This window comes from Sciurus carolinensis, chromosome 13, assembly GCF_902686445.1.
Source record: "Sciurus carolinensis chromosome 13, mSciCar1.2, whole genome shotgun sequence".
In the NCBI taxonomy this organism is placed as follows: Eukaryota; Metazoa; Chordata; class Mammalia; order Rodentia; family Sciuridae; genus Sciurus; species Sciurus carolinensis.
In genome coordinates, this window is record NC_062225.1 from 74,745,068 (window position 1) to 74,769,621 (window position 24,554).

Consider the following 24,554-nt stretch of genomic DNA (forward strand, 5'->3'; position numbering starts at 1 on the left):
ACAATTTAGAGGAGGAAAAGCTTATTTTGGGCTCATAGTTTGAGAGGTTCAGTCCACAACTCCATTTTTCTGGGACTACGGAGAGGCAGAAACATCATGGTGGAACAGTATGGTGGTGTAAAGCATTAGCTTGTACCAGCCAAGAAACAGAGAGCAAAGGAGCCAGGGACAAGGTACAGTCCAAGGCCACACATCCCCAGCAACCTCCTTCCTCTAGTCACACCCCACCTATCAACAGTTACCCCCAGTGTCATTCAGATTAGTAATCCATCAAATGGGTTAATTAATCCACAGATGAGGTTATAGCCCTCATAATCTAATCATTTCACCTCAGCACATTCCTGCTGCATTGCCTAGCATGAGCTTTTCAGGGGGACATTTAAGATCCAAACCATAAACATGACCCTTTGGGAGAACCAAGAGTAGACAAGAAGAAAGAAGAGTCAGTGAGAGGAGGTAGGATCAGGGGTTCTCTTGGAAACCCAGAAAGCTTCAAAAAGGAGACAGTAAAGAAGACCAGGAAGCCCTTGGATTTGACAATATTGAAGTTATTGACAACTTTAGAAAGAAAATTTCAGTAGAGTAGTAGAATACAAACAGCTTTGAAAAATGGGCTTTATCTCACTGCTATTACCCTTACCCTCTATCATGAAGGAAAGCTCACATCTGTGTGGTGTATTACCTGTGAATAGGTAGCACTTCTGACTAATGGAGCCTTGTTGGCAAAATCTCATTTTGTTCCCATCTGAACAAACCTCAGTTTCCTTATCTGTTAAGGTCCAGCTCCACAGTTCTTTGATTTTTTTTTTTCTTTCTTTCTTTTTTGTCATTGACACCAATGGGAAGAGCCTATAATTTGTGAGGAGTCTACAGAAATCCATCTGAGTACATTGTACTAGTTTTTCCTCTTGTGACTGAAACCATCTGGCTCTCACTTCATTAACTGGGCTTTTTTTCAATAACCAACACCTTCCCTGAAGTTTATTCATGCCAACCTCCTGCTTCCAACTTTTCTAGACAAAAGAAAGCACCCTAAGAAAGGTGCTGGCACCCTTCTCCTTTGGCTCATCTCTGTGCTACTCGGCGTGTCTCCAACAGGACAAGGTTCCCTAGCACTCTTCCTCTTTATTAGACCACATCTTCTCTCAGCATGGGATTATTTCTGTAACTTTCTCTCTCTTTTTTTTTTTTTTGGCACTGGACATTGAACCCAGTAGCACTTTACCACTGAACCACGTCCCTAGCCCCTTTCATTTTTTATTTTCAGACAGGGTCTTGCCAAGTTGTTTAGGATCTTGCTCAGTTTCTGAAGATGGCCTCAAACTCAAGACCCTCCTGCCTCAACCTCCTAAGTCGCTGGGATTTCAGGCATTGCCACCATGTCCAGCTAAAACCTTTCACTCTGAGAGCTTTTGTCAGAATTTCCTCAAGTCAGGAGGCTGTGATGGTTGAACCTCAGGCTCTTCTGGTGTTCATGCAACAATAATGCCAAGGTGTAGTACTTCCTGGCCTAGAGGCCACAGCAAAACGAACATCTGCTCAGTTCCACTAAAAGAAGTATGTCACAAAGGATGCAGGAGACTATATTCTACATTTACTGGTAATCATCATTTGGCAAATTAATTAACTCACATTTGGGGCTGCCAAATAGATACTCTTATGTTTAAAAAAAAGAAAAAAAGAAAAAGTAGGATGTCAGACAATGCACAGAGGCATTAGCTGCTGCGTGGGTGATGCCTTTAGTAAGAGTCTATGCTGGTGCAATCCTGCTCTGTATAGATGACTGACTAAATTCTTCCTTGGCTTTATTATTATAAATTATGAGTAACTTAAAATGTATCCAAAATTTGCTATTTATTAATTGCTTCCACACTTCAAAATTTAGCTCATGCATTTAACTAGGGAACTATTAACTTTTACTCCTACTTTAACCAGGAAACTAAGAGAGAATCTAGAATATTCTTTTAGGCCTGTGGCCACATCTCACAATGTGCAGGAGTTTGTCCCTGGGCCTTGAAGGGTCTAACTAAATCTGAGACTACTGGTAGATTCCCTTCCTTCCACAGCAGCTCACAGCCTAAGAGGAAAGCGTGGGACAGGGCTGGGGCTGTAGTTCAATGCCTGGCACGTGCAAGACCTGGGCCTGATCCCAGGCCCCACCACAGCAACATAACAAAACAGCTGCATGGATCAACTCTGCAGGACTGCGTGATTCCGAGTCACCTCCAGGCAGGTTTTTCTCCTTGGCATGGCTGACATTTGGGGCCAGATACCTCTTTTGTGAGGAGTTGCCCTGTGCATTGTAGGATGTTTAGCAGAAACCTTAACCTCACCCACTGAGTGCCCCCACCCTTGGGCCCTCAGCTGGTAAAACTGTCCTAGTTATGAAGCCCTGCACTGAGCCCAGAGCACCTCTCTGTGGTGCTCATGTGAGCCTCCAAGACACTCCAGAATCCCCATTCTGATACTTGGGTTTGGCATGAATACCAAGAGATTCCCAGTCTCCTTCCCCACCCATCACTCCTCTGTCCATTTATGTAGAGTATTTTGTAATTGTCCTCATCTGCCTGTGTGGTAGATATCATCATCCCCATTGTCACATGAAGAATCCCAGGTGCAGAAGGGTTAAGTTGGTTGCCCAAGGGCACACAGCTAGTAAATGGAATCCAGACTAAGTCCATCTATCTGCAAAGCCTGGCCTCTGACCACCATTTACATAAACAGGCACTCGACAAAGAATGGAGTGTTGTTAGAGAAGGTGCCATACTTCACCACACAGGTTTTATAAGAAGCACTGAAATTTGACTCACTGAATTTCTTTTTCTGACACATCTTATTGATAGCAATCTGATCATATATGGTCCAAGAAAATTCAAACAATAAATCGGATATAATCAGATGTTAAAGATTGGTCTTAGTTCATAGAGTGCTTGCCTGTCAAGCACAAGGCCCTGGGTTCAATCCCCAGCACCACAAAAAAAAAAAAAAAAAAGATTGGTCTTCAAACATTCTAGCCAACGATGCCATGCTTGCCTATGATTCTCTGATATAAAACCACATCCACACTTCAGTGACCACCAAACCATTCAGCATAGCTTCCTTAACTGTGAGCTATTGGAAGCTACCAGTTTTGAGCACTACTGACTTTGTTTTAGGTTCTGAATAACTGGAGGGATCTTAGCAGGGGTTGGAGCTCAACCTTGGCCTTATGCCAAAACGTGGCCAGTAAGTCACAGCAGCATTCACCAGCACCGGGGACTTCTCGGTGAGGTTATATACCAACCAGACCATGGTTCTAGGATAGAAGGTCCGTTGCTCTGAAAGGCTGACTGAATGTCACCCCCCACACACACACAAAAGGATCCACCACTGACTCACTGAATTTTAAAATACCACTGCTGCCTGCCTGGTAATTGGTTTAGCTGTCTGAATGAGGACCACACATTCCTTGGAGCTTGTGTTAGTGTTTGTTTGTAATATGGAATCTGAGTGTTTAATATTCATTTTATAGGGATTTTTCTCTTGGTGAGGTCCCTGTCGTTTTCCTGAGAACTGGCTTTGAAATTCTGCAGTGAGGACTAATGGGGAGACCATCTCCAAATAGCACTGGGCACCCCAGAGAAACAAGTGGAAAGAGTGATGCTAGTCTTGGAATTTATGAGCTTCCCTAGCTGAAAGTTCAAATTTCAGCTTTTATCTTTGGGTTTATGGCAAATTTTGTTCTTTATCCCAGCAATTCCGTGTGCCATCTCTCTTCACGAAGAAAGTTAACACCTTGCCTCCCACCCCTTTGAGTCTCTGAGTAGGCTCTTTCTTCTATGTAACTTAGCTTGATCTCAGTAAACACAGTCATGGATTGAGAGCCATCACCTTCTGCCATTGCCAACACTGACAGTCCTGGGACACCCGACAGGCCACCACAGTGAGTGAGGTCCTGTGTTGAGCTGAGTTTCCTGATGTGATGCAGGAGCAAGCCAGTGGCAGCCCTCTGTGGAAGGACATCGCCCTTCCAACAGACACATGCCCGTGGCCAGTGGTGAGAGCTGAGGGATCAGGCTTCTTCAGCACCCTTGGGTGTTCAGGAGCCGGGTGCATCTTCTCAGGCTCTGTGGCACAGCTCTCAGGGGACACCTTGCTAAGACAGCTCTGCAGGTGCCTTTTTTCCCTGCCTCTGGTTCAGCCCAGAGGGATCCACATCCTGCCACTGTGTCCTTGGCTATCTTCCTCATCTCCTCCGGGTGCTGTGACTTCCATCTCCAGTCCTTACTCCCAGCAGTCTGAACTCTTGTCAGGTGAGGCAATTATTTTCTCATCTTGCAGCAGGTCAGACAGTATGGTAGCAGATGACCTGTCCCTTCGCTCCTGCTCCTTCTACAGCTGATGAGGTAACTGCGTCCTCCAAGAACCCTCACCACCAGCACTGGCAATAGTGTGTGGTGCTCTCACCTCTTCGAAGTCTGTTCTTTATCCATCCCAATTCTTGGTACAGTTGTGGTTGCTTTGCCTAAACTTCAGACTGCAGCTTCTTTCTCCCAGCATCATTTTTCGCTTTTTTGAGATGACCTCTGAAAACAGGCAAGTAAAGAGACCAGTTTGTTTAATTTAAATACACTGCAGCAAAGTGGAGGTAATTGTCCACACAGGCCATCTGCTACCTGGCAGGTGTCCATGTGTCAGAGAGAGAGAGAGATAGAGCCTAACGTGTCCTCCATTCTGTTGCCATGATAACAGCCTGGCTGGGAGTTTTTGTTGGTGCATCCGTGGGGGCTGTTATGCTGCCCCCCAGAGAACTTAACTCTCAACAGCAGGCTTTTGCCACAAGCCTCTCTTCTGGCCTTGGTTACCTGAGTTTAATGTGTACCAAGCAGACAAAATTCTTACCTGTTCCATGGGGAGAAAAAGGGAAGGAAGTTCTATTTATGGAGCCCCTACTATGTGCCAGGCCAAGAGCTGTGCCATATCATTTTCCTGCTAAAGACAGCACCTTCGCTGTGTGCATCTGGCCTTCTGGCCAGCTCTCTGCCTTAGCATGTGAGTCCCTCTCTTCTGCTCAGATGAGAACTGAGACGGGAACACTCTGTCCTCAGCTCACCTTCTCTGGCATTCTGTGTACCTGTTTTGGCTCCACTATTAGATCTCTGTTCTACTTTTGCATATTTCTTGCTCTTACTGGAAGTTTATGTTTGTTTGTTTGGTTATTATATTGGGAATTCAACCCAGGGGTACTTTGCCACTGAGCTAAGTCCCCAACCCTTTTTATACTTTTTTTTATTTTTGAGACAGGGTTTCACTAAGTTGCTTAAGGCCTTGCTAAGGTGCTGAGGCTGGCCTTGTGCTTGTGATCCTCCCACCTCAGCCTCCCAAGTCACTGGGATTACAGGTGTAATCACCATGCTCAGTTCTGGAAATGAGATTGACTTGGTTAGCTTCAGCAGTAAGAAGTCTTGATTGATTCATATTCCTTCTGGCCTGAAAAACCTGGTGCTTTGTTGGGCACAGTGGCTCAGGTCTATAATCCCAGCAACTCTGGAGGCTGAGGCAGGAGGACTGCAAATACCAGGCCAACCTCAGCAACATAGTGAGACCCTGTTTCAAAATAAAAAGGGCTGGGGATGTAGCTCAGTGCTAAAGCACCCTTGGGTTCCATCCCCAGTACTGAGGGGAAAAAAAGAGAAAGAGAAAGGAAGGTAGGATTATGATCCCTATGCTCAGATTTTTTCCTAGCAGTTGAGGGCATTTGAAGACCTGTGTGTCCTCTTAGTCTCTATATTGATTTGTTTGTGACCTTGTCACTCTCTAGGTCTCAGTCTCCTCAAATAAAAAATGAACATTGACCTAAGACAGGATATTTTCCTGTGGTCATGAACCCTCTAAAATTAAAAGCATAATTTCCGAACACTGTTTTTGGAATGTGATCCATGCCTTTGTTGATTCTCAGAGTCTTTGCTGATTTGAAAAGTGAAGAGCCAGCAGCCCAGGGAGTTGTTGAGATTGCAATGTGTCTCTGGCTCTGCTTTCCCAGAAGAATTGCTTTCCACTACAAGGGGCCTCTGTATTCAGAGAACCTGAGTTACAGGACGAGTATTGTGTTTAGTTCTTGGTCAGAAACATGACTACCCTTGTGTGTACTCAGGCCTTAGTTAAAAGCAGCATTACAACAGGATTCCACTGTCCTGTGTCAGGAGATCCTGGAACACCAAGTGGCGTGCTGCAGCGCTTCCCTGCTCCACCTGCCCTCTTGACTGCTGCAACCCGGAATCGCCCAGTGGTGTCATGCCTGCCATTGGAAAGCTTATCCCCATTCCTGAGCCACCTGACTCGTTCCTCCACCGTACAGATTTCTGTGATTCTCAGGTTTCCCATAATCTCTGGGTACTGGCTGTGGGGTGTGTGGCCCGGCCTCCACTCTTCCGCTTATTCTGGGTTTCTTTGCCTTGAGCAGAGCGCTTGGCAGGCTCCGTGGAGAAGGTCTGCTTCTCCAGCATAAAAACCCATCTGCGCTTTTGAGGCAAGGTGCAGTTGCACATTCCAGGGCTTCAGCTTGTGTTTTAGTGTCAGGCCCATGTCTTTCAAGTGGGCTGAGAGTTAAGAGATGAACCCGAGGGTGAGGGTCAGCATGTCGAGGGGGCTGCTGTGCACTGCAGGTGCTGTGTCAAGCTGTGCCATACGCTCCAGCTTGGGCTTATTTAATTAGAAGGACCTGCTCACTGTCTTGTGGAGGTAGGTGGTCCCTCTTCTGCATAATGCCTGCTCCTGCACCTTCTCGTCAACTGCATCTGCATGAGGCCTTCGTGAGCAGCATCTCTGATATTGATTCCATTCACAAGGAAGGTACAAGTTGCAAGTAGAACATGCCATCGTGTGACCAGGAGATGACTGCAGAGCACTCAGAAGCATGTCCTTCACTTACAGAGTGATTCCAGCCGAAGCCAAAGTAGGGCTTCTTTGGCATTTCTGAGATGATATAACTTGGTGAAGATGATAGGTCAAGGAATGTTCTATCAGAAAAACACCTCAAGTGTCAGCTAGCTGGTCCCCCTCAGTTCACCAACTAGCAGATTGAACCCCAGAAACGGTAAGGTATATTTGCTACACAGTCAAGAAGAAAAGCCAGGTCGTCTGTTCCATGTCTTTGTTGTTGAAGCATTCTTCCTCCCTCCACGTCCACCCAGGCTGTGGGAAGATCTGGCTTGCACCTTAGAGTCTGCAGCTTTCCCTCTTCTTTGGGAAGCAGAGAAATGTTCTAAGTCCTGGTGATTATTGACAAAGTAAAGAGGTTGAGACCTTCAGTGTCAGGACAGAGTAACATATTCAGATCCCTAGCTTATTCTCATTAGGAAAATGTTTTTCTGATTATCAGTCTCTGCCTCTCTGCCTCTCTCCTCATCCATAGGCATCTTTCTCGGGGTCTTTGACCTGTCGTGAGGGCCTCTGGTCCTGGTCTCACATCCCTGGATCTCTCCTTTCTCTCCCTGTCAACCAAATGTCCGTCACATACATCTGATCTGCTAATGTGTGGTGTTTTTTTTTTTAAATCAACCCCAGTGTTATGTATTACCTTGTTTTTTCTTTTTTTCTTTTTCTTTTTCTTCTTCTTTTTTCTTTTGGTACTGGGGATTGAACTCAAGGGCACTTTACCACTGAGCTACATCCCTAACCATTTTTCTTTTTTCTTTGTTATTTTTAATTTAAAAAAAATTTTTTTTTTTTTTTTTTTTAGTTGTAGATGGACACAGTACCTTTATTTTACCTATTCATTTTTTTATGTGGTACTGAGGATCGAACCCAGTGCCTCACATGTACTAGACACGTTCTCTACCACTAAGTTACAACCCCCAGCCCTTTTTTATTTTTGAGACAGAGTCTTGCTAAGTTGCTGAGATTGGCTTTGAACTTGTAATCCTCCTGCCTTGGCCTCCCAAGTGACTGGGATTACAGACATACGCCATAGCACCCAGCTAGTGTATACATTATCTGTTGCTGCACAAAAAGTTTACCCCAAAACCTAGAGATTTAGAAAAACAAAAATTGACGATGGCACAGCTTCTGTGCACCAGGAACCCAGGTGCTATTTCCTAGGGCCGTCAGCTCAGGCTCTCTCAAACGGCTTCTCCGCAGTCAGTCAAGGCTTAATAGCTCCATGCTTGTTGGCAGGGCTCAGTTGTTGAAGTGAAGGCCTCCATTCAGTGCTAGCTGGTGGCCGGAAGCCACCTTCAGTTCCTCTGCATAGGGTCACTCGCAGGGTGGCAGCTGGCCTCATCAGAGTGAGCAAGCAGGAGAGAGTGAGCAAGACAGTCACAGCCATTCATAACTTCGTCTCAGAAGTGGCATCCCATTTGTCTGATTCATTCCAAGCAAGTCACTAAGCCCAGCCCGCACTCCAGGAGAGGGACTTGCACCAGTACTTGAAAGGAGGGGATCATTTGGGGCCATCAGAGGTCTGGCTACCACATTTGTTATCTAGTTGGTATTCACACAAAGATTTACTGGTGGCTATAGATTTATTACTTCCTGGAGCTTATTGCCTGCTCTGGCTACTTTCCCACTTTCCATTACAGAAGGAAAAGGGTCAGAAACTTGATGCCCCTCATTGTCACTTAACAAGCATTTATTAAGCGTTTACTTGTGCTGAGCACAGTGATGCCAAGAATGAAATTTAAGAAGCAAGATAGGGTGAGACAGAAGGAAGGACGCAGCAGGAGCATCTCAGGAAGGTGCAGCTTCCTCTTGGAGGCAGGGCCAGCCTCACTGCCACCCAAAGGACCAGTGGGAACAGGTCAGACAGTGCCATGCTTAGTAGTGCACCTGGCAGAGAACTCAAGTAGGGTCCAAGGGCAAGAGAGAAGGCACAGTCCTTTCAACAGATTGAAAGAACCGCTGCAAGTCCTCTTGCTCCTTTATGGAAACCACACAGTAGCAGAGTCCATTGGCACCCCTGCACCCATGTATTCCTCATCCAGGACCAACTCCAGCCTCTAGGCTTCCTGACCCTCAGCTTTGGACTTGGCTGGAGCAGGTACATATTGGTGGACTGAATCTTGTCTCTTTGACCCACCCAGGATACTGAATTGGCATTACTCTGCCCAAACCAGAGTCTGCATGGCCTCTGGCAGCTCTGTCCTGACACTGTTTTATTCCAATAAGATCCTAAAGCCAGTGGCTGGGGTTGTGAGACCCATGGGGAAATTCTTTTTCAGTAACCTTAGCTTTGCTCTGTCAACTGCTCTGAATAAAGACAACTTGAGGAGCCTGGTTTTTCTCTGCCTCAGAAGGCATGTGGTAGGCAGTAATCCCAGGAAAAGGTCTGATGATTTTCAAACTGATGAGAGGCAGTAGGTTTTTTCACTTCCTGGACCTGGAGTTCTAACCACATGTGGCTGCCCACCTCTTGTCTCATTCCCTATCATCATTCCCATGCTAAAATGTTTGCAGAGGTTCAGTTTCATGTTACTAAAAAGCAGCTATATGTTCATTTTATCACTCTGACACTTGAGTCTCAGGTCCAATGTCTGGCTCAAATCATATGGGGGAGATTTGTAAAGACTTACCAATGCTTCATGCTGGGTTAGCCCTCTAAAGGGACAACATATAACTGTCATGGCAAAGTGAGTTTGAATTTCACAGACTAATTTTTTCTTTAACTGGGTCTAATTTCCATCTCAAGTTCTCGCTGTCTGAACTGGACACGTAATCCAAGCCAGCTCTGAAGCCAGTCAGTTAGAGATCCCCATCCCCCTCCCCTGCACCTGAGAGTGATGCTGAGCCTCAGGGACTTACACTGTGATACTATGACCTCAGCAGAGGCGTGTCCCTGTTTTCACCTTGATGGGTGCTGATATCTGGACCATGGTGGTTGTCAGGTCACCTGCTTGTAGGTAGGTCTGATTCGCTCCGACAGAACTAGGAGCTCTGTGACTAAGACATCTGAACTCCCAGGTTCCCTGGCTCCCACAGTCCACACGGCCTGCCCCTTCCAGGCTCTAATCTCACTCTGAGGCTCACTAGCTCTCACAGTTCACTGAACCTCTGTTAGCCTAGGGAAAGCCACTGGACACTAGGGAGCCTGGGGTCTGTCCTCCTGGCTTCCCAAGCAATCTGGACACCATCTGCATTCTCTTCTCCAGGGCACAGGAGAGGCCCAGGCTCTGCCAGTGTCCACCCATTCTGCAGTCTCTCACACCCCAATCTGCCAGCCCCCGACTTTCCTGCATCACACTTGGTGGCCCTCTCTACAGACGCTCCTCCCCGCTCTCCCTTGCTTCCCGTCTGAGTGTGGATTGGGGCTGAAACTGCCAGGTCTGGCTGCTCGTGTGCACTTCCCAGCTCTGTCTTATGCCCAGAAAGCAGCACCTTTAGATCGTAAAGTCGAGTTTTGTCTATTATTATTTGTCCCATGTTCTATAAAAAGAGCCCCAAAATAGGGGATGATAGTGATTGTAGGATAAAAGGTAGCAGGAGTACCCAAAATACAATGATTAGTATGTGATAATATTAATTGGCTAAACAGGATTCGTGATCCATTTTTTTTTTTTTTTTTTTACGTTTACATAGGGTAATGATGTTTATTATATTTTTCCCCTCCCCCCCACCCCTCCCACCCCTCCCACCCCTCTTTTCCCTCTACACAGTCCTTCTTTCCTTCATTCTTACTGCTCTCCTTAGCCTAACTCTAAACCTAACCCTAAACCTAATGCTAGCCCGTCCCACCCCCCATTATATGTCCTCATCCGCTTATCAGCGAGATCATTCGTCCTTTAGTTTTTTGAGATTGGCTTATCTCACTTAGCATGATATTCTCCAATTTCGACCATTTGCCTACAAATGCCATAATTTATCATTCTTCATTGCGGAGTAATATTCCATTGTATAAATATGCCACAGTTTCTTTATCCATTCATCAACTGAAGGGCATCTAGGTTGGTTCCACAATCTGGCTATGGTGAATTGAGCAGCAATGAACATTGATGTGGCTGTATCTCTGTAGTATGCTGATTTTAAGTCCTTTGGGTATAGGCCAAGGAGTGGGATAGCTGGGTCAAATGGTGTTTCCATTTCGTGATCCATTTTTAAGAAAAGATGCATACCTGAAAGAGTAGTAATAAATGTTTAAGAACCACTGATGCAATAGAAGAGAATATTTAACAAAATATTTGTCAGTGGAAATTATTATAAAAGTTAATAGTAAAATACTTGACATAGCAAAAAAGAGATTCCATAGGATTCCATAGTCTAGAAACATGGCGTTTTCTTAATCCATTCACAAGTTAATGGACATTGGAGTTGTTTCTCCTTTTTGGCTATTAAACTGTTGCAAATATCTTGGTATGTTTTAGGTGGACATGTTCTCGTTTCTCTTGGGGAAATGCTCAGGAGTAGAATTTGTAGGTTAGGAAACTGCTGAGATGTTTCTCACAGTAGACCCACGCTTTACAGTCTCACTAACAGTGTCCAGGACTGTCTTTGTGGTTGTAGCTGTTTGGGTGGGCATTAAGTGATACTGCATTGACTTGAGTTTCCATTTCCCTCATGATTTCTCTTGCTGTGCATTTTTCACATGATCATCAGCTTGTTTACACAACTTCTTTGGTGAAATATCTGTTTGAATTTTTGCCCCTTTTATAACTTGGGTACTTTGTCTTGAGTTATTGGAGTTCCTTATATGTTCTGGACAAAAGTTTTCTTTTTTTTTTTATCAGATATAATTCACAAATATTTTCCACAATCTGTGGCTTTTTTTTTTTTTTTTTTTTTTTTTTTTTTTTGTGGCGCTGGGGATTGAACTCATGGCCTGTGCATATACGGAAAGCACTCCACCAACTGAACTATATCCCCAGCCCAATCTGTGGCTTTTTCTTTTTCTTAATGGTGTCCTTTTTTATTTCATTGAAATATAATTTGCATACCACACAACTCACTGTTTTAAAGTGTAAAATTCAGCATTTTATAATATATTCACAGAACTGTTCAGCCATCATCACCATCAATTTTAGAACACTTCATTAATCCCCAAAAGAAACCTCATACCCATTAGCATTCATTTCTCTTCTTTCCTAAACCCCCAACCCCAGCCTAAATGACCACTAACCTTTCTATCCCTATGGATGTACCTATGTGAACACTGCATATAAATAGAATTATACCTTCCTTATATAACCTTTTGTGACTGACTTCTTCCATGTAGCAAAATTCTTTCAAGTTTCATCCATGTTATAGCATGTATCTGAACTTTGATCCTTTTTATGTACCACTATATGGTTATACCACATTTTATAGAAATCATTCATCAGTTGATGAACATTTGAGTTGTTTCCATTTTTCAGCTACCTTGAATAATGCTGCTATGAACATTTGGACACAGATTTTTATGCAAACATGTTTTCATTTTCTTGGGTATATAGCTGGGAGTGGACTTCCTTGGTCATGTGATAATCATTGAGTAATCTCTTGAGGAACTGCACAATTTTACATTTCTACTGGCATTGTATGAGAAGTCCAATTTCTCCACATCTTTGCCAGTACTTGTTATTATCTGTCATTTTTATTATAGTTCTCCTAGTAGGTGCCTATAATTATTACCATATCAGACATTTCCCTAACATCTAATAATATTGAGCCTCGTTTTGCATACCTATTGGATATTTATGTATCTTTTTTGGAGATGCCAATTTAGATGCTTTGACCATTTTTAAGTTAGGTTGTCTCTTTATTATTGAGTTGTGAGTATTCTTTATATGCAATAGATACAAGTCCCTTCTCAGATATGTAATTTGCAAAATTTTTCTTCTCTTTTTGTGAATTGTCCTTTCATTTTCCTGATGGTCCTCTGAAGCACTACAAGTAATATGATGTTGAGTGTTGATGATGGTTTTGTTTTGTGGCTTGTGCCTTTAGTGTGTCATATCTAAAAAGTTGTCCTCTAATCCAAGGTCATAAAGCTTTCACCCATGTTATCTTCTAAGAGTTTTAGTTTTAGCTCTTTCATTTAGATTGTTGATCCATTTTGAGTTGATTTGTCCATATGGTATTTAATGATGTTTTTTGAAGAATAAAAGTGTTTTTATTGTTGAAAGATTATAATTGTACATCTTAATGAGGCATGGTGTGATGATGTTTTGGTACATTTATACATTGTGTATTGATCAACTCAGGATATCTATCATCAAAAACATATTTCATTTCTTTGTAAAGAAAACATTCAAAATCCTTTTTTCTAGCTGTTTTGGCAAAAATTTTAGATTTTGAGCTGAGGGTGTAGCTCAGTGATAGAACACTTGCCTAGCGTGCATAAGGCCCTGGGTTTAATCCTCAGCACCACCAAAAAAATAATAGTCTTAGATTTTTGATAAAAGCCCCCCCCCCGCCCCGCCTCCACCACCCAGTGAGGGATTGAACCCAGCGCTTCCTGCGTGCTTGGCAAGTGCTCCGTGACTGAGCTGCATGCCCAGCCCCTATCTATTTTTTTCTTTTACATAACGTGGTTTTGGTGTCTTTTCTAAGAAATGTTTGTCTTAACCCAGGGTCATAAGATTTTTCTTACATTGTCTGTCTTTGAGAAAGTTTGTGCTTTTCACTCTTACAGTTACTGTGTTCTGTTTTATTTTTTGTATCTGGCTTGAGGTAGGGTCTAAGTTCATTTTATTTGTATCATGGATAGATCTCAGAGTAAACTAAGTAATAAAACCAACTTTCAAAGTGATATTTTCAGTAAAATACCACTGATGCAAAATTTTAAATCACGAAGATATTGTATATTCTTCATAGTTACACATGTACACATAGGTAAAAAATTCACAGCAGAATCTGATGGTGGTCACCTTGGTAGGGATAAGAGAAAGGAACTGGGCTTAGAAAAAATTGATAGTAAAAGGAGTCTTGAGATTTATCTGAACTGTTTTTAGGTTGAAATAAATCTGACACAATATTGACAATTATTCATTTGTATTTCTCAAATTAAAAGACACACACACAAATGATTCAAATGAAGAACAGTAGAGAACAAACCATGGCTTTGGTTTGGTGCCCACTCGCTGCTGCGCTGGGAGCCACCGTGCTGGCAGCCTCAGTGGTCCGTGTCAGTGTGGGGCTTCTGAGCTGGACACCCAGGAGGACAGTCGTCTCTCTTTGAACTCACTCACGTTTGGCTCGTATTTCCCAGTCCTGCTTCCACAGGAAACCCCCTCTACCTGCCACATGCAGGGCCCAGGCTCAGTGACTCGTCCTTTTGTCTTTTCACTTATTTTACCCCATTGCTCCAAGCTCCCTCAAAAACTGTGGCAGGCTTTCACACATAAAGCCCACCTACTTAACATTAGTCTGTTCTCTCCATTGTGTGTCCATTCTCTAGGTCCCTGGGGTACAGGGTGGGGGCCCTGTCCACTGCTCTGGGAGGCAACCTACAACTGAGCTCCAGCTGCCAGCTCAGGAGCACATTGGGGTGGGAGCTGCCGGGGAAGACAGTGCTCCCAGGAGTCCAGGAGCTTATTCCAGCTTCTGCCTCTGCCCCGCTGTACAGCCTCACACTCGTTTCATCCGAAAGTGGATATAAAAAGATAATCCCATTCTGCCCCTGTGTTGTTGGAGGACCAGATGAGGATGAGTACGTGAATGTTTGCAAACAAGAGGATATTTGTGTATTGTCTTCTTGGAGTCAACACCTCCTAGATCCTTGACCCCGCCGCCCTGCCCAGCCTGTCCACCTGAAGGGCCCTGCCTCTCCCTGCTGGTCTCTTTCCCGGCATTCTCAGTCTCTTCTTACTGCAGTCTCCCTCTCTCCCCATCCCCTGCCCTGTTCCTCCTCTCCAGCCTGGCTCCAACCACTCAAACACGATCATGCCCCAGCAGACTGTTGGCTGGCTCAGACTGAGGGCTTCCCCGCTTCCTCGGAGAAGTCGGACCTTGAGATGACATACTTTATCTCTGATCTCCCAGGCTCAGGCCACAGGATCACCACATACATCGCCCACTCATGCAGGCAGCCGCTCCATGCCCATGCCTGTCCGCTCTGCATCTGCTGGCTCCACCCCGACCCATGGCCCGCAGGACTCTCTGAGCGGGGTTGGGGGAGACGTGCAGGAGGCCTTCGCCCAAGGTGAGTTTCCAGGCCAAGTCTAGTGGGGAGCTGAAGGGGTGGGGCGCATACAGAATTGCTGCTGAGATTTTTTTCCAGTTACTCTCCTCTGTGCTCTTGCTCTCTTAGCTTTAGATGTCAGATTTACAGTATAAATAAGGCAGGTTCTGGCCCCTTCTTAGGAGATGAGCTGGTCTTCAGCAGGAGCCCTGTTTGCCTTCAGGTGTGTGCAGAACAGGCCTCTTGGGTTCTGTGTTCTTGTTCTAGGTTGAGGAGGTACTGTGCTCTCTGGGCCGTGCCTGGATGGAATAATCCAAAGTCATGCACTTGGCCCAGAAGGTCCTTAGGACTAGCAAACGCAGGACGAGTGATTCTCTAAATGGAACCTAGTTGAGGACTCAATGAGTGTGGAATTGCCACAACCATCTGAGGATTCAGGGACCCACCGTTTTAAATAGTTGGGAAGGAAATCTTGAGGGAGCTGGGGCTAGTGGGTGGGAGGCCGCATGTTGTAAAGCCCCCATTGAGGCCCAGTAGCACCTCGCTGGGGAACCTGACTTTTTTCACTGTATGTATGGCATCTGTGAAGCATGAACTTGACCAGATCCTGATTTCCAGGTAGAGAGAACAGGGACTGGGAATGGTGGACTCCCGGTGTGCCCAGGAGCAAGTAGAGGGGCTGCAGCCCCTCTCCCCTTCGCTATCCTGCACCTGTGTCCAAGGGCCTGGCAGACTCAGGCATCTGCGTGGCTCCCCCTTCTCCATGCCCACCCACCTGGCATTGCCATCTGCTCTGACTCTCCTCAGGTACTAGGAGAAACCTCCGCAATGACCTGCTGGTGGCTGCCGACTCCATCACCAACACCATGTCATCCCTGGTGAAGGAGCTCCATTCAGGTGAAACCCGAGCTCCCCACCGCCCCACGCTCCCCACTGCACACTGCCGCACCACACAAGGTCACCACCACATGCCCCTGGTTTCACCACTTGGTTTTGCCTTTTAGGAACCTGCAGAATCTTCACCCAGTGCACTGCCGTCCCACAAGTGGTCACAGCAGGACGGTCACACATTTAGGTTAATCTTAAGATTCCTGGTGAAGCAAACACAGTTCTCAATTTAAAGAAATTCAGCTCTTAGTGCAGCCGGGCTCCTCCCTCTCACTGCTCTTCTACCTGTGCTTTGTCCGCAGTGGCTCTTTCCCTAGGCCCCGTCGTCGCTGGCTCCTCCTGAACCTGTCCTGATGTCGGCAGCCAAGGCAGCCACTAGTGCTGGGCTCTCCCAGCTGCCTTTCTGCTCTCCCTTGTTTGATTTTGAAACCCTATCCTCTCCTTTTGCCCGTGACCAGGCTGTGATTTCACCTGAAGTTCTTGACCTGCTGCTTCCTCTGCTCCTCATGTTTGGTCTTATCTGACTTCTTTCTCCGTCTCTCCATCGCCTGGCCACTGCAGTGACTTTTCCAGAGACCTCTGCCTCATGGCACTTTCCCCTTACATAAAACCCAGGAAAGAAAGAGAAAATAAAAGGCTTCCTACGTATCATCACACTTCCAAGTATCCCCTCAACTCCATCAGTGACATAACCACCTGACACTTGTGATTCCAGTGGTGGGATTCCCATGTGTCATGTTAAGCAAGTGGGCTCCCTTCCTGAGGGCTGTGGGTCCCTCACAACAGGGGCCTTTTCATCTAACATAGTGCTTGTAAGTACCTGGCAGTAATTTAGCAGGGTTTTTAAATAAAAATAGAAAGGAGTTTCTCCATAGATTATTCAGACACTTCTAGGGAAAGCCTTGGTAAGAGAACTTTATGGTGCCCCTTTCCCCGTCTGGTCCTGTTCCTCATGCCCAGTGAGTCACAGCCTGCTCCATACATACACAAGCAGGGGAGGTGGTGGCCTTTGGAGACAACTCCACAGGAGATTAGAAGGTCCCTTCCCTAATACAGCTCCTGCAGTGGCCAGAAATCCCACTTACAGAGGGAATTTCAGCCATGAAGATGAACTGCCCTTGTGCCTTGGGACTGCTTGTTAGGATTTATGCAAAATAAGTTGCTGTTGAGCTAGGATGAGAGTCACACTAGGATGAGAGTGTGACAGGGCGGTTGGACATCTGTAAACATTAAGCATGCAGAGACCAAACAGTGTCACAGAGGTGGAGTGTTTACAGGGATAGTTAAGCATCTCTTGTAAAAGCAAAGGACGGTTTCAGCAGGATTATACAGTGTCATTTGGAAGACCCTCAGTGATCACATAGTTCAGTACCCTTACTTTAGATCTGTGGTGAGCGATTATCAAAAGAATGATTTGCCACCAGGCGCCGTGGTACAAGCCTGTAGTCCCAGTGATTCCAGAGGCTGAGGCAGGAGGATCACTAGATCCAGGGAGACCCTGTCTCAAAATAAAAAGGGCTGGGGATATAGATCAGTGGTAGAGCACTCTTGGTTTCAATCCCTAGTACTGCAAAAAAAGAAAAAGAAAAGTGATTTGCTTAAAGTCATGCAGCTTGAAGGGACAAAGCTGGTCCTAGAACTTAGGTCTTTAAAACACGAAGCCAGTGTTCTTGCCCCACCCAAAGCAAGACATCAGACTCAGGGTTCCTTGAGGGCCCATTTCTCTCCCCAGCACTGAAGCCTGTAGATGCGGACTAAATCCACGTGGCACAGTGTGTCCCTTAAATGCAGAAGTAAACCCTTTATGGGCAAAGATGACAGTTTCTCAGCGAATGAAGAGCTTTGTCCAACACCAGCACATTTTTAGCATCTTCTTGATCTTGGTTTCACAGGGTTTTGTTAGGATCAGTGTAGATACTCAGATTATCTTTTCATATACTGTATACAATGCACATATACAACAGATATCCATAGCTTATAGCTTCTCCTCATCATCATTTAAGAATATTTTCACAAATAGTGGAGTGCTAGAATTCAAAGGGGTCTGAGAGGTTATTTAATCCAACTTGCTGCCCAATGTAAAAATCCTCTGTTTGAATGTTACCAGTGAACTTACTCATGACCAACTCTGGTCACTAGAAAGTTCTTATTGGGGAACCAATACATGCCTTTCTGTAGTTGATTTATGCTTGTTCCCCCTCTAAAGGTACCCAGAACCAGTTCAGCCCCTCCTTTGCAGGTCACCTCCCACCTGTTGGGTGGCAGATAACATGGCTTCTCCCACACCTTCTCTTCTCCAGGCAGCTCTACCCAATTCCCTCACCTTCCCAAATATGACATGATCTTCACTGTGCTGTCCTGTGGTTCGGTTTTCCAAGGCCCCAATTCAAGTGAGCACCCAGAGCCGAGCACACTGCTATATATCATGGGGGAACTGTCCCTGCAGAGCACAAGGGACCTGTGACTGTTCTTCAGGGAGCCCCTGGGAAAGCAGCCTTAGGTGGCATTAGCTTTACACTGTGCAGTTATTTTAAGTTTGCCACCAGCTAAAGCTTCTAGTTGTTTTTTGATTTTGTTTTATGGAAGCCAGTGTTAACCTAGGTGTTACTCAACTGTGCACTTACATTGTTGCTTTCTTGAACCTAAATATGATTGCAAGATATTAGGTGTACCCCTGGTAGATGTCATCTCCTTAGGAAAAACAGGCACCCTACCCCCACCCTGGTCACCAAAGAAGCCAGCAGCAGAGCCAGCAGCAGGGTGGGTGACATCAGACTTGGAGGCCTGCACTGTGAACCTACGGCCAGAGTTCTGCCCCAAGCCTCCTATGTTACTCTGCTCACCCGTCTTTCGTGCTTGTGCTGTGCGGAAGGGTCACTGGCCTCCTTGGACTTGTTTTCACAGCAGAGGAAGGTGCAGAGGAAGAAGAAGAGAAGATGCAGAATGGGAAAGTCAGAGGTAAAGGCAGCCCCGCAGGAGCCCGGGTTTAGCAGGGCGCCTGCAACAGCAGAGCTGACACACGTCACCATCGCCCTTGGTTTCTCCCCGCTTCCTACTGCCGCCTTTCCCAAAGCCTCCAGCCCCACAGTGCCTCTCACCTGCTCCCACCTGACCACCAGGCTTTCCCTCAGGTAGTAATGTGAGCTGACGGACAGAGCTTCATGGTTTCCTGATACTGTGGAAGATGGTTGGGACCCAAGAAAACAGAAAACATGTTCCCTTGCCTCAGGGAGTTGGTAATCTGGTTAGGAAAGCAAGACTAGGATATGCAGCCTAAATAGGAGACAAAATGAAACAGCAGGAAAGTTCATCACAAAACTTTGAACATACCGTAAGGGTTTCTGGAAAGGAAGAGATCATTGTAGGCTGGAATAGCCAATGGTTTTGTCGCTTCTTGGAAAAATAGAAACCAAGAACAAACAGTGTCAGCAAAGGATAGTAATGCCTTCCTAATTTTATTATTCACAAAACCTATTTGATACTTGTTATCTGGGAAAAGAGCTGTACTAAATTGTTTTCATATATAATCTCATTTAATCCTTAACATGTGCAATATGTGTGTAGTAACAGCCCCATTTTAGCAATGAGGAAATTGGCTCTGGAGATTCTGTTCATGTAGCCATGCATTGGGCTTGAATTGGGTCTTTCTGACTTTTCATCCTTCAGTGTTAGGCTAATCAGAAAACAAAATTCTCTTGGGACATATGAGATTTAGCTATTATTTATGTCCTATATTAATCTGTCTGTTACTGGATTCCTCCAAAACATAAGCTCCCTGAGGCACAGGCTGTGGTCTGTTTTGTTGGCGTTGTTTTCTCTGTGCCTAGGACAGCACCTGGCACTTAGCAGGATGCCAGTAAATGATCTGTCTATGGCAGTAAATAGAATGTGATGAAGAGGAACTGGTCAGGGGAGAGAGAGGAGGTGGTCCGTTAGCCTTAGGAGACAGGTAGGGGTGGAAAGGAGGATGAGGAAGGGCCAGTGCTGAACCCAGGCACCTACTAGGTGCTACCCCTACTACAGCTCTTCTTTCTCATCTGGCTTCACAGCCCCACAAGGGACGAATTCTAGAGAGGGTTCAGAGGAGTGAAATAACTGGACAGGTAGTGAGTGGCAGAGCTGGATTTATCCCAGAAATCTCCACCTCCACCCTCCAGGCTTTTGTCCGAGCAGAACAGGTGACAGTGAAGTGGGGAAGTCTCCGGAAGGGTGGGAAGCAGTGGAGTAGGAGCCACGGTAAGGAAGCCATGGCTAGAGGAGAGCCCCTGGGACAGTGGACTGGGAGCATTTGCCCACAGGGGTGAGCGTGCTTGAGAGGAGAAGTCTTGGGAGACTCAGCAAGGAATTTGCCAGTGAAGAAACTGAAATTGCCAAGGGAGCAACTGGGAGAAGAGGGGAAACGTTCTGCAGGTGCTGAAACCATCCAGGAGCCAGGGCAAGGCCGGGAGCAAGGGACATCTGCAGGCTGAGTTGGTGCCAATGGCATGGGGCCGCATGGTGGTCAGCAGCAGAGCAGCAGCTCAGACATCCAGACATGGAGGAGACCCACGTCCCCTGCCGAGAGGAACCAGGCAGAAGGGAGGGGGAGCTACAGAAGGGAAATTTCCACGTACATAAACACAGGCCCCAAACACACCCGCACACACACTCCAACCAGATCCCAGCATTCCCATGGAATGTTCTTGGCTGAAGACGTAACAGCTGCGGCCTTGGCCTCCCTCCCTATGTGCCCTCCCTGCCCCAGGAGCTTTCTCCAGGCCTCTCCCCGGCCTTCCCCCAGTTCCCTAAAGTGAACGCAGGGCTGTACCCCAGCCACGGAGCCCTTGCCCTGACCGCAGACCCCCGCCCGCCCAGAGTTCTGGTTCAGGCCTGAGTATGGGCCATGTCTCCCGTAGGAGTTGGGACGGCTGCCCGAGCCTGGACCGCCCGGCTCAGCTTTCTGTCTTTCACCTGACTTGCCTGTCAGCGCCTCTCCTGTCTGTCTGCACCCGTTGCTCACAGCCTCGCCTCTCTTTTAGTGCTCAAGCTACAGTTTGTCTGTCTGTGAGCTCCTTCTGTGAGAATGTCTGCATTTCTATTTCTGTGGCCTTTACATGTCATCCCTAAGGGCAAGAGTGTTAAGAGTTGGGTGAGAGATGGGTAGAGTTTTTGGAAACATTTGATTCTCAACCTTGCATCAGCCCTAGGATGTGTCCCTGTAGCTGCAGGGTCGCTCTTCTGTGGGTTTTTGTGGATGGACCTCCCATTCTCTGCCATGATCAAGGCCTGGGGTTTACTGTAGGCTGATCTAGCACCAACTGTAGTCAGCTGGGCATTAAAGGTCAGTAACTACCCACCATAAAGGGAAGCAGGGAGAGACAATTATTTCCTTTTTGGGGGTTGAAATCATAACTGATACAATCTAAACCCAATCTGGTCAGCATCCTGTCAGGCATACAAAAGCCATGAGAGCCAAATGGACACCTGTGAAGAATTCAAACCAAGCCACACTCCAGCCAGATCTGCCTTTCCAGCCAGATCATGAGAGCTGCATGGCTCTCTGGTGGCACCCTGGAGAGTGCTTCTGCTCTGCTGGGGTGCCCTTCCTCTTGTGTGTCTCCTTGCCCTGTATAACGCAGACGCACAGATGAGACACAGACTGACCTCCCTCCTTCGTCAGCCTCCTTTGTCTCAGCCATTCCAGAGCCTCGTTTTATGCTCGTGTGTCCTTAGAATCTTCTCTCCCAGAACTGCCTTCCCAGGGTTGGTGGCTGTCAATCCAATTTGCACACCAAAGGAACCCTGGTGAATAGCTGGACAGCAGCGGCCCTTGAGGGCCCAGGTGATGTTTGCAGTCCCAGGACTGGGGCGGGAGTGAGACTGGACAGCCTAACGCGGAGGCATCTGCAAGAAGGAAGCACTGCGCCCCCAGGGGCATTCGTTTCCACCTTGCTCACTTCCAGAACCAGATGGGCTTGGCCCAGTGTAATTGCCCCTGGAGTTAAGGTGGTCTCCATTTTATTATTTTCCTCCGTGAAACATTTGTCCCCGTGCTGTCTCGTGTCAGGTGTGGTTGCTGACTGTGGATGGTAAGTCTCCCCGTTACAGGCCCTGGTCAGGAAACGGCAGTGTGGGCGAGGCAACCCTGAAGCCCCTGGGAGGGTGGGTCAGGAAAGCCCCCTGGGGAAGATCCAGGGCTGAGAAGAGCCAGGGCGTGACTGTGGTGTTGTTTCTGCCCGTACTGCCACAGGTTAGCGGAGGAGCCAGACACGGAGGAAGCTCAGGTGAGTAGGAGCCTGCATGGCCTCCGCCTTCCCACAGCCCCTCCCGCTACTTGTTTCACGCCTTCACGCCCCTTCTTCGGCTCGGGTCCCAGACCAGAGCAATCTGTACGAGCCAAGCTACAATTAGGATTTTCTTCAAAGAACCCCGGTGCACCTTCTTCCCCCAGCCCTAGCGGTGAGCCTGCTTTGCCCTCTTTTCAGGCTGTGGCCTGGCCCCGAGGCATGTCTGATGTCACCAATGCTGCTGGCTGAAGCAGGCACTTCTCTGAGCTGCCTCCAGTGCTCCTGTTTCCCACAGACACTGACCACGCCACAGCCAGCACCCCTGGGATCCTGTCACCTGCACGCTCCCCTGGCATAGCCCCTGACCCCAGACACATGTTGGAGCCATGTGGATCCTACTGACTACAGAGCAGACCAACCTATTTCCCATGCGGCCTGACCAAGCTGTACCTTCCCACTTCCCCAAAGAACAAATGAATCAAAGTACAGCCGTCCCCACAGGCAGACACACCTGCCTTAAGGAATGAGTCTTTCCTGTTTTTCCGTCTTGAGACCACAACTCACTCTGGTTCCAACTCCAAGATATTGCTGCTTCTGGGTTTGCTCTCTAAAAGGAGGGCAACAGCAATCCAGGAGGCTGATGGAAGAGGATTCCAAGTTCAAGGCCAGCCTCAGCAACATAGTGAGACCCTGACTCAAAATAAAAATAAGGACAGGAGAGGTAGTTCAGTGGCAGAGCACCCTGGGTTCAATCCCCAGAACCACACATATACCAGATGTGGGGCAGGCAGGGGGACAGAAGTGACGTCCAGCCAGCCCGGTCAGGGAAAGAGTCCATTCAAGTAGAGCAGCCATGAGACTGCCCTCCACTGTTTAGATCTTTTCTGTCCTCTCTTCCCCCTAATTTTTAAAATTAGGCATCATCTTCACTTACATATCTTCACGGCAGAAAAGCCAGGGCCTCAGCCCCACGATCCAGAAAAGGAACTTCGTCAGAACTAAGTAGCATCCCCCTGGAACTATCTTCGTGCCAGATCCAGCCTCTCCCTCCACCCACGCCAGGTCCTCCGAGGGCTGTGTTCCCCACACACAGCCTCCCTGCAGTTTCAGCCTGCGCACAGGTCAGCGGGTGCATGCTGCAGATGCCAGTCCCCTGTGGCCCTGGGAATGCGGCCACTGGGACTTGGAGAACAGCTTCTCCCTCAATTTGCCTCCCACGACAAGCCCAGGCACCATAGCTCCCTGGGGAAGTCAGGAACTGACTGGCCTGCAGGAGCCTGCCAGAGCCCCTCGCTCCCTGGGGCAGAGGGACTGGAGTGGAAGGGAGGTGTGTTCTCGCCCCCTCTTGATACATAAGAGGAAACCAAGGCCCACACCAAGGCGCTCAGTGCCACTGTCCTCACTGACCCACATCAGGAGCTTTGAAAAACCAAGAGCAAGTAAAAAGGCAGAAACTCAAGGTGCCTCAGTTCCATGCACTCTCCAGTTCTGCTCTGTGCCCAGTGGAGGCTAGGGCTTCCCTCCCTTCCTCTTCAGTATTAATAGGTGTTTGGGTGTCCTCTTTATCTTTCTCAGCCACAATTCTGCCCAAGAATCCACCACGTTCCAAACTTGCCATTGCGAACCCAGTTCTTCCACGGAAACATCGCCTGACCCTTTAACACAAGCAATGATTGCAGAAGACCCTAGGTCCCATCAGAGAATCGCCCTTCACCCCTAGAACTTGGCAGTCCCTTCCTGCAGATGAGTGGTTTGCAGCAGCTGTTAGCAGCCTTTGCCCCAGGCCAAAGTGGTGCTGGTGACTAATGGTGAGTCTGTCTTGCACAGGCACAGAGGACGTGGCAAGCTGGCACCAACACTACCAAGGCACAATCTTCCCCCAGAGGCACATTCCTATCCATCTCTCTGCTGCACACCTGGACCGGGCTTGCAGGCTGCCAGACATCACTCCACCGCCAGGGAGAGGGGAGCCAAACCTGTGGGAAGTGGGGAGGGCCTGCCTGGAGCCAAGCCGCAGCTGGCGGGCCTTCCCCTGCGCGGCCCTGCATGTACTAGCATCTTCATTACTCCCCTCAGGGCATGGTCTCATCTCTGCATCAGGAATTTACCGGGAGGTTGAAAAGAGAAAAGAAAAAGCACTAAGCCCTTGTGTGTGTGTGTGTGTGTGACCTGATGGATCTGGCGTCTGGCCAACCTGAGGTGCGCGCCCTAGCGCGGGGGCACAAGTTTCCTCCTTACCTTTGACCTTTAAAAATCAGCAGGTCTTCTTCCGTCTGCAAAGAAAGTTGCAAGTCTTGCTCAGTCCTATAGACATTCACACCCGGGCCACAGTG

General features: G+C 47.3%; 1 protein-coding gene and 1 pseudogene across 21 annotated transcripts in view; one reads left to right on the forward strand and one right to left on the reverse strand.

Moving 5' to 3' along the window:
* The window catches only part of Dtnb (dystrobrevin beta), a 232,091-nt gene extending 207,934 nt beyond the window's left edge, over positions 1-24,157 (forward strand). For 5 of the 21 annotated variants that reach the window (XM_047521981.1, XM_047521980.1, XM_047521971.1 and 2 more), the window contains 3 exons: positions 14,929-15,088; positions 15,875-15,964; positions 16,072-18,851. In XM_047521981.1, coding sequence (XP_047377937.1) covers positions 14,929-15,088; positions 15,875-15,964; positions 16,072-16,142 — 321 coding nt within the window. In that variant the 3' untranslated portion in view covers positions 16,143-18,851. The other 16 variants (XM_047521983.1, XM_047521972.1, XM_047521989.1 and 13 more) reach the window with 11 other exon arrangements.
* LOC124963503 (ATP synthase subunit g, mitochondrial-like) lies at positions 3,002-3,291 on the reverse strand (annotated as a pseudogene).
* Positions 24,158-24,554: the final 397 nt, after the last annotated feature.